Here is an 18,550-nt window from a genome sequence, read left to right as displayed (position 1 = left end):
TAGAGTAATAGGGAGACATATACAGTAGAGAGGTTATATAGAGTAATAGGGAGACATATACAGTAGAGAGGTTATATAGAGTAATAGGGAGACATATACAGTAGAGAGGTTATATAGAGTAATAGGGAGACATACAGTAGAGAGGTTATATGGAGTAATAGGAGGAGATATAGGAGAGGATATATGGAGTAATAGGAGGAGATATAGGAGAGGATATATGGAGTAATAGGAGGAGATATAGGAGAGGAAATATGGAGTAATATTAGGAGATATAAGAGAGGTTATATGGAGTAATGAGAGGATATATGGAGTAATAGGAGATATAGGAGAGGATATATGGAGTAATAGGAGGAGATATAGGAGAGGATATATGGAGTAATAGGAGGAGATATAGGAGAGGATATATGGAGTAATAGGAGGAGATATAGGAGAGGATATATGGAGTAATAGGAGGAGATATAGGAGAGGATATATGGAGTAATAGGAGGAGATATAGGAGAGGATATATGGAGTAATAGGAGGAGATATAGGAGAGGATATATGGAGTAATAGGAGGAGATATAGGAGAGGATATATGGAGTAATAGGAGGAGATATAGGAGAGGAAATATGGAGTAATATTAGGAGATATAAGAGAGGTTATATGGAGTAATGAGAGGATATATGGAGTAATAGGAGGAGATATAGGAGAGGATATATGGAGTAATAGGAGGAGATATAGGAGAGGATATATGGAGTAATAGGAGATATAGGAGAGGAAATATGGAGTAATATTAGGAGATATAAGAGAGGTTATATGGAGTAATAGGAGGATATATGGAGTAATAGGAGGAGATATAGGAGAGGATATATGGAGTAATAGGAGGAGATATAAGAGAGGTTATATGGAGTAATAGGAGGAGATATAGGAGAGGATATATGGAGTAATAGGAGGAGATATAGGAGAGGATATATGGAGTAATAGGAGAGGATATATGGAGTAGTAGGAGAAGATATAGGAGAGGTTATATGGAGTAATAGGAGGAGTAATTGTTGGTATGTGATATAGTAATAGCCACATGAAACACATGAGAATAAATACACCCATAGTAAGGAGACACCGAGAAGTGAAATCACCGACCACCAGGAGGATAAAGTTCCCTTTATTTTAGTTTATTAATAAGGTACAGAATCAGGGAGGTAAGTTGTACACAGTTCTTCTCGGGGGTAACAAACCAGCTGCTCCTTTACAACTATATAAAGACTCAGAGTCCACGACGCTTCCTCTATCACTGGCGAGACACGGACTGGATCAGAACCTCCCCCGTCCACTAGTATCACGGACCTCCACTCCAGCAGCCTCTGGTACTGGACACAGTGAAAGCAGCAATTCTGGACACCCCAAGTCATAGCCCAAACCCCCAGTCCTGCTGCCCCCCATGTGTTCAGCCGACAGCTCTGCTGGAGGGGCTGGTGTGCGACTGTACAAACTGCTTGTACTCAGGGAGCAGGGACGTGCAGTTGCCTGTGCACGTTAATTGGTCACCTCCAGTTAAATCGAATATCCCGACTTTCGCATGACGACTTATGTAGTGGGAGGAGCTTAGTTGTCACAGGAAGGCACTGCCGTTAGCTGCTGCACTGTGGTAACTATACCGTAACAGGGAAAACGGGCAGCTCAAAGATCTTTACACTGTGCAGGTGAGGGGTAACCGTGGATCACCAGAACTTTCCTTTAAGTGCTCTTACCGCCCCTCTTAATGGCCGTGCTGGGGTACAAGGGTGCTCGGAGCCATGTCTAGCAATGATAGATGAAAGCATGAGGTCAGGTTCCTGTACGGTCCATCTATAGGAACTAGACCAGGCTAGACTTCCACTTGCCAGGTTGGCTGGAGATAAGCAGCACCTTTTAGACACTTATCCTCACTAGAGCCAATTGACGGGTAGTTGGGGTTCATCTTCATCTTATTCCTTGCTTTAGCAGATCCAGTGCCCTTTCACTAATTTCTCTGTCCAGCTCACGGAGGTGGACGCACATGCTCAATTCTTTCAACTGCCACCAGATGCAGCAGAAAGGACATGCCCCCTGAGCGGTCAGCTTGAAATAAACGTAGTGGAACAAATGGAGCAATACATGGGCAGATCGCTGGTCCCATGTGACCTACAGGGCTGGTTCTAGCTTTTTTATTTATTTAGAAAGAGATTGTCATGTACTATAGGATATTCATTTTTTACGTTGTTCATAAAATAACCCCTTTAAGTGATAGATCGGGTATTTTCACCCCCCGCTGCTATGATATGCCGCCCGAAGCTGCACCAGCAGATCCTGCCCCAGTTCCAAGCAGTTTGCAAAGTCTAGACACCATCATCTTCATGGTGGCGGATGATTCTGAACCTCGCCCGCCTCTACCCCTCACACCCATACAGTATACAAGGCACTGATTTATAGAGAATTCAACTCTAAATTCTGGAGGAAAGAAAAAAATAAAAATAATCTTCACAGGATATAGGTTTTTATAGAGACTGTTAAATATATATGAAAATTAATGCAATTTTTTTTAAAAGATCCAAAAACTGTACACTCATCTCATGAGCATATATCAGTATATCCCGTGCTTGGAATAGGGGGAGAGGGGTGTTAAAACCGGGACTCACCGGAGGAGAGATATATATTACACACTGTGGATGCTAAAGGGGATCTGTCAGCAGTTTTGTCCCTATGACACTGGCTGACCTGTTACACGGACGCTTGGCAGCTGAGGGAATCCGTGTTGGTCCCGTGTCCATATGTGCCTCATTGCTGAGGAAAATTATGTTTTAATATATGAAAATGAGCCTTTAGGAGCAACGGGGGCGTTACCATTACACCTAGAGGCTGAGCTCTCTCTATAAGTGCTGCGTTGTCTGCACTCTGACACAGCCAGGTGTGATGACTTTTACACTGCCTGGCCCTGTCAAAATGCAGACGGTGCGGCAGGTACAGAGAGGGCAGAGCCTCTAGGTGTAACAGCAACGCCCCCATTGCACATAGTAAAACATCATTTTTCCCAGCAATGGACATATGAACATGGGACCAACACAGGTGCCTTAAGCTGCCAAGGGCACATGTAACAGGTCAGCCATTGTCAGAGGTACAAAACTGCTGACAGATGCCCTTTAAGCAGTGTCGCGTCTCCCCCCCCCCCATTAACGTCACACTTTTTCCGCTCAACACTAAATTTAACCCTGTAGTTTACTGATCTGACTACAGACAGAAACAGACTCCGCTTCTCACTGAACCCTTGCAATACAGTGGGCTGCCACCAGTGGCGCTCTCGCTGTTGGGGCAACGATAACACCCCCCCCCCCCCAAACAGCTGAAAGAGCTACAGATGGCAGATCACTGATGGTAAAGGAAATACTGAATGGCCGCCATCGCAGGAACCTGCAGCCGCCCGCACACACAATCATTCGCTCTATGCCGGATCACGTGGAGGTGTATAAAAGTCTATTCCTAGCGGCGGTGGTGACGAGAGCCAGGACAGATTCGGCACCCGGGTGGCACGGCATCTGTGATAATGGAGACCAACACCCTGCGCATAAATCCCCTCTCCCAAACAAGGATTGCAATGGCAGAAAAACTTGGCTCTAATCGCCCCTTCCTGAGGCTTAGTCTAGTAAGGAGGGCTCTGCAGGTCGGATTATGGTGGGACGATTTGGGGCGGCGGGAGGTCTCCGGCTGCAAAAAGGAAGAAAAAAGGAGCGAAAAACAAAAAAAAAGGTGAGGTGATAGGGAAGTGACAGAAAGAGAGAAAGATGGTTACGGTGCGGAAGTCACATATCAACAGATCAGCTTCAGAGATCACATTCAGGTGGACTTTATCCGGATCACGTAGACACACTGCAGGTCTCTGTACATGAATCATCAGATACACGGTCAGACCAAAGAATGTTCTCATTCACTGACAGCAAGCAGAGCAGCATTCCCTGTCAAATCAATGACTGCACAAAGCCCTCTATGCAAATTCTGAATCTGTTGTAATAAAAACGTTTTGCTGTATTATAGGAGCTCAGACCAAGCAGGATCAGTAATGTACAGTCCTGATCAAAAGTTTTTAGCATGTCTGGATCTTAACAAGGTTCCAAGTTGAGCTTCAACATGCAACAAGAAGTAATGGGAGTGAGACAAAACATTTTTTGAGCATTCAATTTAATGAAAACAACGAATAAACTGAAACAGGCAGTTTTTCAGCTGATCAAAAGTTTACGACCACACCTCCAAAAAACCTAAACCCCCCCAAAACAGAAATCCAACTTCCAAACATGAACCCAGTAATGAGTAGCTCCGCCGTTATTGTTTCGGCATGCTTGATGCGAGCGTTTCCATGAGGTGAGTGGGAACATTTCTCCAAGTGGTGAAGACGGCCGCACGAAGGCCATCTACTGTCTGGAACTGTTGTCCATTTTTGTAACCTTCCCTTGCCATCCATCCCCAAAGGTTCTCAATCGGATTTAGATCAGGGGAACACGCAGGATGGGCCAAAAGAGTGATGTTATTCTCCTGGAAGAAGTCCCTTGTCCTGCAGGCATTGTGTACTGTAGCGTTGTCCTGTTGAAAACCCAGTCGTTACCACACAGACGAGGGCCCTCAGTCATGAGGAATGCTCTCTGCAACATCTGGACATGGCCAGCGGCCGTTTGACGCCCCTGCACTTCCTGAAGCTCCATTGTTCCACTGAAGGAAAAAGCACCCCAGACCATTATGGCGCCCCCTCCACTGTGGCGCGTAGAAAACATCTCAGGCGGGATCTGCTTGTCATGCCAGTTGGAAACCATCAGGACCATCAAGGTTACATTTTTTCTCATCAGAGAATAAAACTTTCTTCCACCTTTGAATGTCCCATGTTTGGTGCTCTCTTGCAAAGTCCAAACGAGCAGTTCTGTGGCGTTCTAGGAGACGAGGTCTTTGAAGACGTTTTTTGTTTTTGAAGCCCTTCAGTCTCAGATGCCGTCTGATGGTTATGGGGCTGCAGTCAGCACCAGTAAGGGCCTTAATTTGGGTCGAGGATCGTCCAGTGTCTTGACGGACAGACAATTGGATCCTCCGGCTCAGTGCTGATAATTCTTTTGGGTCTTCTACTTGACTTTTTTGTTCCATAACCCTCAGGATCATTTAAGAAATTCCAAATGACCGTCTTACTGCGTCCCACCTCAGCAGCGATGGCGCGCTGTGAGAGACCCTGCTTATGTAGTTCAACAACCCGACCACGTTCAAAAAGGGAGAGTTTTTTTGCCTTTGCCATCACAACGTGTGACTACCTGACAGAAAGTGACAATGAATCCACATCTTTGCACAGATTTGGCCTTTTAAAGGCATGTGGTCCTAAAATTTTGATCAGCTGAAAAACAGCCTGTTTCAGTTTAATCGTTATTTTCAATTAATTGAATGCTCAAAAAATGTTTTGTCTCACTCTCATTTCTTCTTGTTGCAAGTTGAAGCTCTACTTGGAACCTTGTTAAGATCCAGCCATGCTAAATATGATTTTTTGCCATTTTTCAAGTGGTCTTAAACTTTTCATCAGGACTGTATGTACACAGTGACTCCACCAGCAGAATAGTGAGTGCAGCTCTGGAGTATAATACAGGATGTAACTCAGGATCAGTACAGGATAAGTAATGTATGTACACAGTGACTCCACCAGCAGAATAGTGAGTGCAGCTCTGGAGTATAATACAGGATGTAACTCTGTACATATATGACTTATCCTGTACTGATCCTGAGTTACATCCTGTATTATACTCCAGAGCTGCACTCACTATTCTGCTGGTGGAGTCACTGTGTACATACATTACTTATCCTGTACTGATCCTGAGTTACATCCTGTATTATACTCCAGAGCTGCACTCACTATTCTGCTGGTGCAGTCACTGTGTACATACATGACTTATCCTGTACTGATCCTGAGTTACATCCTGTATTATACTCCAGAGCTGCACTCACTATTCTGCTGGTGCAGTCACTGTGTACATACATGACTTATCCTGTACTGATCCTGAGTTACATCCTGTATTATACTCCAGAGCTGCACTCACTATTCTGCTGGTGCAGTCACTGTGTACATACATTACTTATCCTGTACTGATCCTGAGTTACTACTGTATTTAGGTTATATCTCTATGTCAGGTAATGGAGACAGAGTGATGAATACTGTATATTAGGCAGAAATCATTCAGAGTATCCAAGATGAACCCCCAAGATCCACAGAACAGAATACATGTGCTCATAGAAGGGGGAACCACAGAACTCAGAGATTCACTATGGATCATGAGTGGTTGCTTTGTGCAGATCATTCATGTACAGAGATACAACACTGCAATGAGCTCAGTGCCTAAGCTTCACATTGTCCATAGCTCATGCATTACCAGTCTGCAAAACAGAGGGGTGCTCCTTACCTGGGCACACCGGGGGGTACACCAGGGGGTATACGAGCTGGCCGGTTTGGGATCTGTGGAGGCGCAGAGAATGGGTCATTGTTAGCAGCAGGGAAAGGAACCACAGAACCAGGGCGGGATGGGATGGGTGGATACGCAGCGCCTCCTGCAGGTACAGGGATGAGTGGGGGCCCAGGAGTTGGGCCCCTCACCGCAGGCGGGCGGCTTGGAGGCAAGATGTTGGTAGCCGGTCTCCTCTGCACATTTGGACTGGGGAAAAAAAAAGAAATGCAAAGATAAGGTAAGTGCGAGTTTCCAGAACATGCTGCACCTTTAAGGAGTTCTCTGAGACCAGGAAGGAAGGGTCAGGGGCCCGGCCTAGTGCACAGTAAATAAATAGAAAAAAAGACTCTCCTGTCACAAGCCGGGCCTAGCAGCAGGGTGCCATCTACATGTGGCTCAGCGGTCAAATGCCGTTCCTGCACAAGAAGGGGCTGACTGCCCATAGACCCCAAAGGGAAGCTTCTAGGTGGGCCAATGCCCAGAAGGCTGCCCACACCCTCCCCTCTGCTGATCGCCTGGTACATAGTGATATGATACCCTCAGCAGTAATAAATACTGGGAGCATCAGGTACTTATGTACCCGGTCAGTGGCTGCAGATGCCCTCCTTAGTTCAACTGTATGGCTGTCAATGAGGCAGCAGCAGAGATGGTGACTTGGTATGGGACTCAGGTAATTCATTTTTTCTCCTTTCCTTTGCCACTGGGGGGCGCTATAGCGGTCATTACTTGGGGAAGTCCAGGCGTGCTGCTGTGGCCCGGATCTCACAGAACGTGGCAGCCATTGATGACCACCAGGGAGTGAGCGCTTCTGGGGCAGCCTATCGATCTGCACTGTGGTATTTGGTTCTGCTAGATGGGTTTTTGTGCTGCTCAATGGTATTACTGGCCCCGCCTACTTGTGCTGCTCCGCCTCCTGTCAATTTAGACCCGCCTACAACATAGGGCTACTTTTAAGATTTTTTTTCTCCTGAGCTTCTTTAAGTTCCCAGGCCGCCCCTGTGCACCGGTCACTGCTGAGGCCAGTGGCTGGCATCTGGGACTTGCAAGTGGACAGGTCACGCTTCCAGTCCAGCCAGGACCTGACGCAGAGGAGACGGACACTCTGCACAACAGGGGGAGGCTTTTTTTCTTCTTTACTTTGCACTAACCCCATTCCCCTGACCCTCCAGACTCAGAACCCCTTTAAGATTCCTACAAGAAGAGTAAAAAATTTGCAAAACTACTCAATAGGTAAAGCAGCCTGATAGCCTGATAGCAAGCAGAGATCTTGAAAAACAGTCAGGAATCAATACAGAAAGTATAAAAAGGTCACATAAAAGTTTATACATTTTGGAGTTTTTTTTTTTGCATTAATTCCTCATGGGTTTTCAAGACCTCTGGTTGCTGTCAATCAATAGGAACCTTCATAGTTTAGGCTGACCACAGGGTGCACTTACAGCAGTTATCAGAGCTCTGCTATAACAGGCCTAGCACCTGGGCCTCCATCATGTGACCAGGGAAGATTTTTACCCGCTGGATTTTAATAATGACAGCAAGCAGGGATCTTGAAAACCTTCAAATCTCGGAAAAACCCTTTTAACTGATGACCTATTCTCTGAATAGGTCATGAGTATCTGATCGGTGGGGGCCCGACACCCGGACCCCCACTGACCAGCTGTTTGAGAAGGCAGCGGTGCTCCTGTGAGCGCCACAGACCTCTCGCAGCTCACCAAGCAGAGCGCCGTACATTGTATGGGGCTGAGCTGCTCCTAGGCCGTGTGACCGATAAACGTCACATTACATGGCCTAGGAAAAGCTGGGAGCACCAGTACCTTCTCAAACAGCTGATCGGCGGGTGTCGGACCCCCAATGATCAGATACTGATGACCTATACGGAGGGTAAATCACGTGACTGCTACCCTCTAGATTACTAAGGGCGTGACATTCGCTGTTTACAGACTGGATCCAGGCGCTCAGGTATTTCCTTGGCTAGTGCCCACAAGGTTAGGGTGTAGGATTTTTATTTATTTTTTTAGAAAGTGGCTCCTTTAATACAAAAAGCATACAAGAAAACGGAGTAACCTTGGTGCCGCTTTACAGTGGACAGGGCTACAGATGTGAAAATGACCCTATGGCACAGACCTGTGTCCGCTGCTGGAGTTCTGCAGCCAGGCGTCGTCCACCGGTGGAGGGACAGGGGTGGTGATCGTGCTAGTGGTAATGTCACCAATGATATTCAGAGACTCCTTCAGTGCATGGTACATCTTGAGCATTTCGTCTCGTCGCTGAGCCTGGTCCGCAGACTCCTCCATAAGGCTGTTCTGGTCAGTGGAGGAGTACAGAAACGCCAGCAGCTCCGAGTGAATGAAGTCTTTTGTCTGCAGAAGAAAAAAAAAACGGCAAAGAGGAAAATGACTTAATCCTGGGTCACTGACCGGGCCCCGGACCAGCGTGCCATGGAAGTGCACCACAGGAACGTGACTGGTAGGAGTCAGCGGCGCACACCGGAAACTCACATTATTAATCATGAGGTGCATTATGGTCTTTGGCATGAGATCACGGATGGACTTATTGATAATTGCCATGTAGGAGTCCACCAGGTTTCGGATGGTCTCCACCTGTCTTTCCAGCTGAGGGTCCATGGAGAATGTGTTTTCCTGGACTTCATCATCATTTTCTGTCTGAGGGTCAGAAGAAAAATAAATAAAAATTTGTAGTAGTGCCTCACAACCCCCAAAACATCACACACTATATCTAATGCCTACCCAGTGCATCCATACCACTCCCTCTAAATGTCCCATGACTACACAGTGCATTTATACCACTCCCTCTAAATGTCACATGACTACCCAGTGCATCCAAACCACTCCCTCTAAATGTCACATGACTACAGTGCATCCAAACCACTCCCTCTAAATGTCACATGACTACAGTGCATCCAAACCACTCCCTCTAAATGTCACATGACTACAGTGCATCCAAACCACTCCCTCTAAATGTCACACGACTACCCAGTGCATCCGTACCACTCCCTCTAAATGTCACACGACTACCCAGTGCATCCAAACCACTCCCTCTAAATGTCACATGACTACAGTGCATCCAAACCACTCCCTCTAATTGTCACATGACTACAGTGCATCCATACCACTCCCTCTAATTGTCACATGACTACCCAGTGCATCCGTACCACTCCCTCTAAATGTCACACGACTACCCAGTGCATCCATACCACTCCCTCTAAATGTCACACGACTACAGTGCATCCATACCACTCCCTCTAAATGTCACACGACTACCCAGTGCATCCATACCACTCCCTCTAAATGTCACACGACTACCCAGTGCATCCATACCACTCCCTCTAATTGTCACATGAATACAGTGCATCCATACCACTCCCTCTAAATGTCACATGACTACACAGGGCACCTATATTGCTTCCTCTAGAGGTCACATGACTACCCAGGGCATCCATACTGTTCCAGTTAATGGTTCCATGACTAAGGATCCCAATCAGACCACCCCTTGCTGCATACAGGTCCAATACAGTTTGAGACCAGGGCTCCACTACAAGGTCATCTGTGGCTTGTACCTGGTCTTTTTCAGGATAGACCCCGGCTCGGAGGAAAGAGGCCTTCCAGCTGTCCACATCCTCCTGGGAGTCACAGGCAAGTTCTATCTGACGCAAGTCCTTATATACGTTCCTGGAATGACAGGAGAGGAAGCCGTTCAGTCTCCATATAAAAGTACCCTTTAGAATTAAAGGGGTTCTCTCACATCAAGTGACTTTACAAGGCACTTACTAATATATTGCGATTATGGTCGTGGCTACGGATACTGGAGCTTGACGTGATGGTGCCAAGGATTGAACTATCCATATTCTGCTGACTAACTAAAAGGCCTGGATTGTGCCCATAGCTCCGAACGTAGGTAAGCCTATAAGGGGGCATACCCCGAGGAAAGCCAGTAAAAGGGGGAGGGAGGGTGGGGCACGGAGTGACGCCAGCGATGAGCCCTGTGGCAGAGGAACTTATAAAGCCTCCGCCCCTCCCACAATCACAGGCGGAGATCAGCTTTGACAATTGTCCATATTGTGTCCTTTGCTGGCTGGATTCATTTTTCCATCACATTATACACTGCTTGTATCCGGGGTCACGACCACCCTACAATCAGGCAGTTGGTGGTCGCGCTTGCCCACTATAGGAAAAAAAGTACCAGCCTATACATACTCCCATGGTCCCAGCCCACGCTTTTTCCTATAGTGTGCAAGTGCGGCCACCACTGATGGATGGCAGGGTGGTCGTAACCATGGAAACGAGAAGAGTATAATGTGATAGAAAAATTAATCCAGGCAAAATGGAAAATCACAATACATTAGTAAGTGCCCCGTATTAACTTTCTCTACATGATAAAGGCCATTGGGGTCAGAGAACCCCTTTAAGGCCTCATGCACACGAACGTATGTTTTGCGATCCATGTTGCGCACACACATTTTGCCGACCTGCGGACAATGGGTCTGCATTTTGCGACAAAGTCTAGGACATGTCCCATGCTTTTGCGGAACGGACACGCGGATGCGGAAAGAACGCGTATACTTTCTGCATCCGTATGTCAACAAACTGGGGATCATAGACCCTTTGAAAACAACAGGTCTGCAAATATAATGGCGACAGCACACAGACCGCAAAACGGACGCTGTTGTGTGCATGGGGCCCTGTGTTCAAAATTCCTTTTCTATAGGTGATGGCGCCCCCTATCTTTTTTTTTAATATATATTGTGCGCTGTGTGTATAACCTACTGCCAAAATGGAGGCTTACAAAAAAATAATAATTGGGGCAGAACTCATCTCCTAGGAACTGCTTACCGCTGTTCAGTGTTGAAAATGCCAAAGATGTGTTTTGTGGACATGAACCCCTTCTCCACATCTCGGATCTTCAGGTTGTCCAGCGGCAGCATGTACTTCTTCTCTTTCTCCTGCAGGGGGCACAGAAGAGCCGGTCACTGTGTGACCAAGCAGACAGGAAACCGGCGCAGGTATAACGGTGCAGATCTGAGACCTTAATAGGGAGAGGGCGGCCTTACGGGCGCATTACAGTTTTAGGGTGCTCCTTGGATTTCACATGGTTCTAACCGCGGGCGCGCATCGCCCGAGTTCTAGACACTTTGGAGGCCAGTGCTGGCTCCACTTGGACTGCAGAGCGAGGGGTTAAAGGAAGGGAGCATGTGCTTCGGCTGGAGATGAAACATCTGGAATAGTTTAAGAGTCTGGGAGGATTTTTTGGCCCAAGAAGGGTGATGGAGGCAGCGCCCCCCCCTCAAACGGCCTCCTAACCCCTCCTCTCTCACTTCCTGCATAGCCACAAATGTGTTCCCGAAGCTCCAAGCAGTTCAATGCCACGTCATGGGCAGCCCGGACGACCCTGCGGATGCTCGCCTGCTCATCCATTCTCTGGGAAGGCTGGTAAGATCTGGGGTCTGCAAGTGGGTGGTAGTGCTGATATGAAGGGGGGCTTACGTGGGGCAGAAAATATCAGTTACACCAGGGAGGTCTGCCAGGAGTGGGCGCGTGGCACGACGCAGGGGAGGTGCAGTGATAGATCACAGCGATTATGCATAAAAACTGGCCTGTACTGAGGGTGAATTGGGTCTGGTTTCTAAAGGGTTAATTGTCTTGTATATGGGGGGAATTTGCATTAATGCAATATGGGTGTACAGGTAGAGAATCGGGGACTGGGGCGGGGGGGGGGGGGCGTTCAGGGGGACCCACATCTACAAGGAAGAACGAGGAGTCAGATGGAGCCCCGCGGAGTGAAGAGCCTGGCCCAGTTCTCCCAGTGTTCAGACTACGTGTTCGTGGACAGTAAGTGAACAGTAGTCTACACACTGGTTAAACTGGGATGGACGAGCACGGAGGAGGACGATGCAGCCGCCGCCACCGCCGAGTATGTGCACATGTTGTGTCCTTGATGGAAACCATATGGAAGTGAAATAAAACATTCCCCCCTCCGCCTTTGTACCTCATCATCCTTATACCAGGACAAGGACTCGGCGGTCAGCACGAACCAGTACTCCTTGGAGCCGCCCTTCATGATGCTTATGTTATTGATGGTTAACCAGCCTCTCCTGATGACCTGCCGAAAGAAAAAGGGGGGAGGGAGAGAAAAAAAAAGTAGAAGATGGGGGATGGGAGGAAGGAACACAAAGAGGCCACCACCATTGTGGGGATCCCTATGCGGTGGGGGGGGGGCAGCCGCTTACACAAAAAGAACCCAGGCGGCCATTTTGTTGAATACCTGTAGATCAGAGATGATTTATACTGGTCGCCCATGCGGCAAGTGATGGGTGCACTGGTATCACATGTACTGGGTCACCAGATAAATGCCCAGTCCCTGGTATTTGTGTACTATTTCCACCCCAATAACACGTCACAAAGACCGCTTATAAAAACAGCTTGCAAATGGTGGCTGCACGGCGGGTAAGTTCTGGTGTCCGACCTACATGTGTTACTCACTAGGGGGCACCACGTGCACCATGTATCAGGGGCCCCTGCCCACAGCAGCCAATCAGAGCTTAGCTTTCCAGGCTAGGAAAAGCAGACGTGATCTGACTGGTTGCTATGGGCAACAAGGCCACCTCAGACAGAAGAGGCCTCTCACCGGGCTGTCAAGGACATCTATATTTGGAATTAAAGGGCATTTGCCCTCCTAAAACAACATTGGGACAGATTCATGAGGCTGACTAAAAGTGAAACTGCCATATTTGTGGTCACCAAGCTTTCCCAGAAGCAGATAACTGATGTAGATTTATGTAAGTTTTTGTTGTCCATAGCGACCAATCATATCACAGCTTTCATTTCATATTCTGAAAGCAGTTGCCCATAGCGACCAATCATACCACAGCTTTCATTTCATATTCTGAAAGCAGTTGCCCTACCCAACCAATGACAGCATAGCTTTAATTTTTTATAGTGCTCTAGAGAAATGAAAGCTGCGCTGTCATTGGTTGCTATGGGAAACTGCTTTCAGAAGACAAGATGAAAGCTGTGATATGATTGGTCACTATGGGTAACTTGAAATGAAAGCTGTGATATCATTGGTTGCCATCTGCTTCTGGGAAAGCATGGTGACCACAAATATGGCTGCCATTATAGCATACATAGGGGTTGTCCCTAAGCTTTCCCAGACTCCTCAATGACAACCCTGCCAAGTCTTGCATATCTCCAAATAAGAAGGGAACACAAGCAGGGAATAGGTGAATGTATGGCTTTAGGAGCCTGGGAAAGTTGGGTGACAACACCATCTTGAGCTATCATGGCGGCCATACTTGAATCTGATGCAAAATGGCCACCGCGTATGTTTCGTAGGCGACAGGATCACCATGATCATGATGCCAACCTGCAGCGTACATGCTGACCAACGGGCAAAGCAAGCACTGAGCAATTTCAATACATTCCTGGGATGCCAACCTGCAGAAATCTCACCCGACACCATGCCCTTCACATGGATCCACAGCAAAGAACCACACAATCACTCTCCAGGCCCTGATACTTTCTCATTGCCCCCTTAATTGGCCGTGTGATAAATCGGTAACAGCAGGTGACGGTTGGCACGCGGTAACCCAGGTAAGACAGCGAAGAGGACGCCAGCCAGAAAAAGCCACAGACCCAAAGCAGTTCTGATCTCATTTTGCGACAAGACGAACCATTCCTCCACCATTGAAAGGAAACCAGGCATGTATTGGGCAGATGACTGACCCACTGATTGTACGGGTACGTCCGCATGTAGTGCAAAGGATGCGCGACGGGCAGAAAGTCCGCCACATATTACAGTAGCAGCAAACTGGGCGAGATCCTGAATTGACACCTTTGGGGGCATTTTTTAAATGACTGCATTTTACTCGTTTTGGGCTAAAAATCCGTTTTTCAATTGGTCTTTATAAAAGATGTTCAGCCGTTTCTGAGTTACGAGGGTTAGAAATCGGTCAGTTTCATGTGCAGCTCTTATCTCTGATCTCCTGACCTCAAACACATAAAGCCATAATCTTATCAGATTGATAAGACCTGAGCTGGAAGGAGTGGTCAGGAGATCAGAAATAAGAGCTGCACAAGAAACTGACTGATTTTTAACCCTTGTAACTCAGAAACAGCTGAACATTTTTTTCATAAAGACCAATTTTTAGTCCAAAATGAGTAAAAGGCAATAAAAAATAAAATAAAAGTGTCCGAAGAAGTCTACAGCCTTTAACAAATCTCCTCCATATGCTGTGGAAAATATATCCACAAGTAAATGGTGGGGGGGGGGGGGGGGGGGTTGAAATCCACAAGTGCAGATACTGCGGGCAGCAACCATGACGAGCTTCAAGAATGTGTCCCCCCAGTTTAGGATGTGGAAATATAACCAGCAGGGGGCGACATCAGACAGAGAAGCTGTTTCCTGGCTGTAGAATTTAGGAGCCAGATGGTGAACATGTGGCTGAGGAATTTCATGGAGGAGGGGAAGAGATGGTGCTGTGATACTGAATGCAATGTGTGACCCTCGAAAGGGGCGCATGAGAGGCCCTCATGATGCAGCGGGCTGCCAGCACCCCTCATTTTAACCCCAACCTATAGGAAGCTCTGTCCCGTGGGAGCAGACCTATTGCAGACTGTTAACCATGTGAGGCGATTGTGAAAATTTACCCCGCACGCCCCCCCCCTCTGCTCGGGGGAGTGTCATGCCACTACTTGCTGTGGTTTCCATTTCGTCCTGGCCAAGGCATGGCTACTCACACTGAGCCAGTACTTACCAGAATCTCTCCCTGAGTTAAGTATAGCAGGAGGAGCCACAAGATTAAGGTGAGGCGGGAGGAGAGAATGATTTTTTTATGACCGGACAGAGTTATGGAGGGAGAATGGGGGGAGGGGAACATATGAATGGAGAAGTACACACAGAATGGAACAGCAGCAAAAACAAAAAGAAGAGGGGAGAAAATTACATGCAATTAATATACAGTTAATAGTAAAACTCCCATCATCCCCACAATAACAACGTCGTCAGTGGCAAAATTACGTCTCCATGCGAATTGTAAAATTACAGAGGTACATGCATGGTGCACAGAGGGCACAGGGGGGTGAGCAGGTCAGAGACAGGACAGAGTGGGAGCGGCTGTGGGCGTAAGCGCCTCCTTTAGGAACCGTGACCTGCAACCTGTGGCCCAGCAAGTCCTTGCACAGACACGCTGGGAATTGTGGTTCCACGACAGCCACAGGAAGGGGACGAGAGGACTCCAATAAAACTGGGTGCACATGGTTGACGGACGTCAGCTACCTAGGGTGCGGGTGCCGTTTTGTGACCCGGTCCAGACAAGTGTGGATCTTGCTGGAAGTGGTGGACAGTTACCTGGTTGGGGACGGCCCTCTTCTTGTTGAGCTGGGTGCTCCTCTGCTGCGCACTACAAAAAAAATAAAAAATGTAAAAAAAGTGGGTGAGTAACGAGGGGAGCTGAACTAGTAGTTTCACTGACGACCAATAAAAGATCAGTAGGGGCCCCGACTCCCATGATGTGTGCGTCTTTCATAGTTTGCCAGGCACAGCGCTGTACTTTTAGTAGTGGTTGTGCCTGGTACTGCAGTTTAGTCCCATAAATGGGACTGAATTGCAGTGCAATAACCTGGCACATCCACCAGCAAAAGCGTGGCGCTGTGCCTGGAAAACAATCAACTTGTCAGTACAGGGCCCCGGCCTGTTAGATGATGAGTGGGACGGATTTAATGTTGATGGTACGTCCTAAGGACAGGCCATCATTTTTGTAGTCCTGGGCAATCCATTAAATAGTGTTGTCAGATAAGTCCACAATACTAGGCAGGGTACGCGATATTTTAATAAAATTCAAAAACATATTTGTTCTTTTATATATCCGCTACATAGACAGAGAAAAAAGAAAAGAAAAAAGTCGCTCTGCCTGCAGCCGCCACTAGAGGGAGCTAACCACATACAAGAACACAGTATACAATAAGCTCCTTAGCTCCCTCTAGTGGAGGCTGCAGGTAGCCAGCAAGTTCTTCAATGTCTATGCAGAGGATATGGAGCAGGGTAGCAGTACAATGGAGATCTGACGGCTACAAAAAGACACAGATAAGCGCTGAATTTTCAACGTATTAAATTTTTTTTTAAAAACTGATCATCAAAAAGGGAAGGATGAAACAGTTCTTTCTAAAGACATACTCCCTCATTTCACATGGGGAACGGCTCCACTGGCCACAGTATTACCCCTGAACAGATAGTCACCCTATAACATGAGGGATCTGCAAAAAGCACTCCATATCTCAGCTTCCTGCACAACTACGAGCAGGAACATAAGGAATACCGAGTTGATCTGCTTTCCAACTTAGTTGCATGGCATGTTTGGAGCATGCGTTACACTGAAATCCAGCTGCTCTTATTGAAGGCTCAGACTGCTGCTCTGGCCTCTCCTTGCTTTACACTGCAGCTCTGCTTGTAAATAAAATTAAAGCACCAAGGGAACAAAATGGAGATGATCAAATAGCTGCCACACATATACCAGACTTTCTAAGGAGGATACTGGGGAAATCCTATAACACTGACATATAAATATCTAGGACGTGAAGAGGGTGACACACACACACACACACACAACACGCACTCAGACAGACAGACCACCACACGGAGGTGGTACGCTGTGAAATACCCACCCTGGGACGAGCTGCTCGGTACAACAGCTGGGAGGCGACAGAATGGGGGAGCAAGTGAGCGATGGTCGAGAAAGGGTCAAAAGTGACAGCGAGAAGAGAAACACAGGAGAAAAGTTACCGAGAGAGGAGAGAGACGGCTTGAGACAGGCAACAACACAAGCGTGAGGAGGCAGGCCAAACATGGAGGTAGCAGACAGCATGGAGGCAGCAGACAAGCACTAAGCCTAAGCACAGACAACACCTACAGTCTGCAACCCGGGCTGTCAGGACATGCTGAGAGTTGTAGTTCACCTACAGATCGACAGCAACAGGCTGCATACAGCTGGACAGTAACAATCGGGACACAACATTCCTTATCACAACACCCAGGGATTGTAAAAGTCAAACCATGCTGCGAGGCTTCATCTGGACACAATGTGTATTGAAAAAATAAAACACACGCATTAGTGACACGTTCCACCCTCTGGTGATGTAGTCTGCTATCAGATTTTATTTGTTAATATGTATTGGAGCTTTATTATTTTTTATTTTATTTTTCTAATACACAGCTCCAAATGCCCTGCATTTACATATGTCGATTACAAACTACCTGCAGCCACCACTAGAGGGAGCTTTGGGGCTTACTGCATACACAGAACTCAGGACAGTGCACAGGAGTCGCCTAGGCTCCCCCCAGTGGTGTCTGCAGGTTATGTATTACATTCATGTCTATGTAAGGGATTTTGGAGCTCTGTATCAGAAGCGATCAATCAGCAAAGAATTTTGGACCTATAGTCACATTAAAGGCTACGTCCACCATCACAGCCATTTTTCCCCCTCACTGTATGACGCAACTTTCCAGCAGGTCTTAATTAAAAATAAATTACAATTGTTCTGCATCTCTTTAACAAACTTTTGCAATTCCATGGTAACAGACAACAAAACCCCTGTAGTCTGATCATGTAGTCACATTCCCTGTTCTTTATTTCTTGCTTACCTACCAAAAATATCTAAAAAAAATTTTTTGTACACAGATATTGATGGCCTATCCTCTAGATAGGTCATCAAAATCAGACCATGGGGGTCGGATTAGATGTTTTGGGCAGCCATAGGCAAAGCCAGAATCACAAAGTTCTGTTCGCTTCACAGTGGCCATGCCAGGGTACTGCAGCTCGGCTTCCATTAAAGTAGACGTAGGCCGACCTGCAGTACACCCGTGTCACGGACTACACGTCTGTCCACTGTATAGTTTCCAGTGCCTGACAGAAATACCTGACTGGTGGGGGTGCGATGGTGTAGGACCCTCTCTCCCATCTGACACCGATGACCTATCCTGAGACATTAATATCTAAGTACTGGAAAACCCCATTAACACAAGTAGGGGACAAATAGTAGGGAATCTGACTGCAGGATGTTTGTTGTCTGTTACCATGGAGACATAGAAGT

The 18,550-nt window shown here is 47.1% G+C and overlaps 1 protein-coding gene across 3 annotated transcripts in view; it reads right to left on the bottom strand.

Moving 5' to 3' along the window:
• DNM2 (dynamin 2) overlaps nt 1-18,550 on the bottom strand; it is a 63,130-nt gene that overhangs the window by 4,373 nt on the left and 40,207 nt on the right. The window contains exons 13-21 of one of the 3 annotated variants that reach the window (XM_040414959.1): nt 15,813-15,864; nt 15,220-15,231; nt 12,453-12,566; nt 11,300-11,409; nt 10,027-10,138; nt 8,948-9,112; nt 8,574-8,809; nt 6,411-6,659; nt 3,340-3,696 (exon numbers count right to left, since the gene is read on the bottom strand). In XM_040414959.1, coding sequence (XP_040270893.1) covers nt 3,627-3,696; nt 6,411-6,659; nt 8,574-8,809; nt 8,948-9,112; nt 10,027-10,138; nt 11,300-11,409; nt 12,453-12,566; nt 15,220-15,231; nt 15,813-15,864 — 1,120 coding nt within the window. In that variant the 3' untranslated portion in view covers nt 3,340-3,626. Of the gene's footprint in view, nt 1-3,339; nt 3,697-6,410; nt 6,660-8,573; nt 8,810-8,947; nt 9,113-10,026; nt 10,139-11,299; nt 11,410-12,452; nt 12,567-15,219; nt 15,232-15,812; nt 15,865-18,550 lie in introns of those variants that run through there. The other 2 variants (XM_040414961.1, XM_040414960.1) reach the window with 2 other exon arrangements.

This window comes from Bufo bufo, chromosome 1, assembly GCF_905171765.1.
Source record: "Bufo bufo chromosome 1, aBufBuf1.1, whole genome shotgun sequence".
Taxonomy (NCBI): domain Eukaryota; kingdom Metazoa; phylum Chordata; class Amphibia; order Anura; family Bufonidae; genus Bufo; species Bufo bufo.
This window is presented reverse-complemented; position numbering and strand designations above follow the sequence as displayed.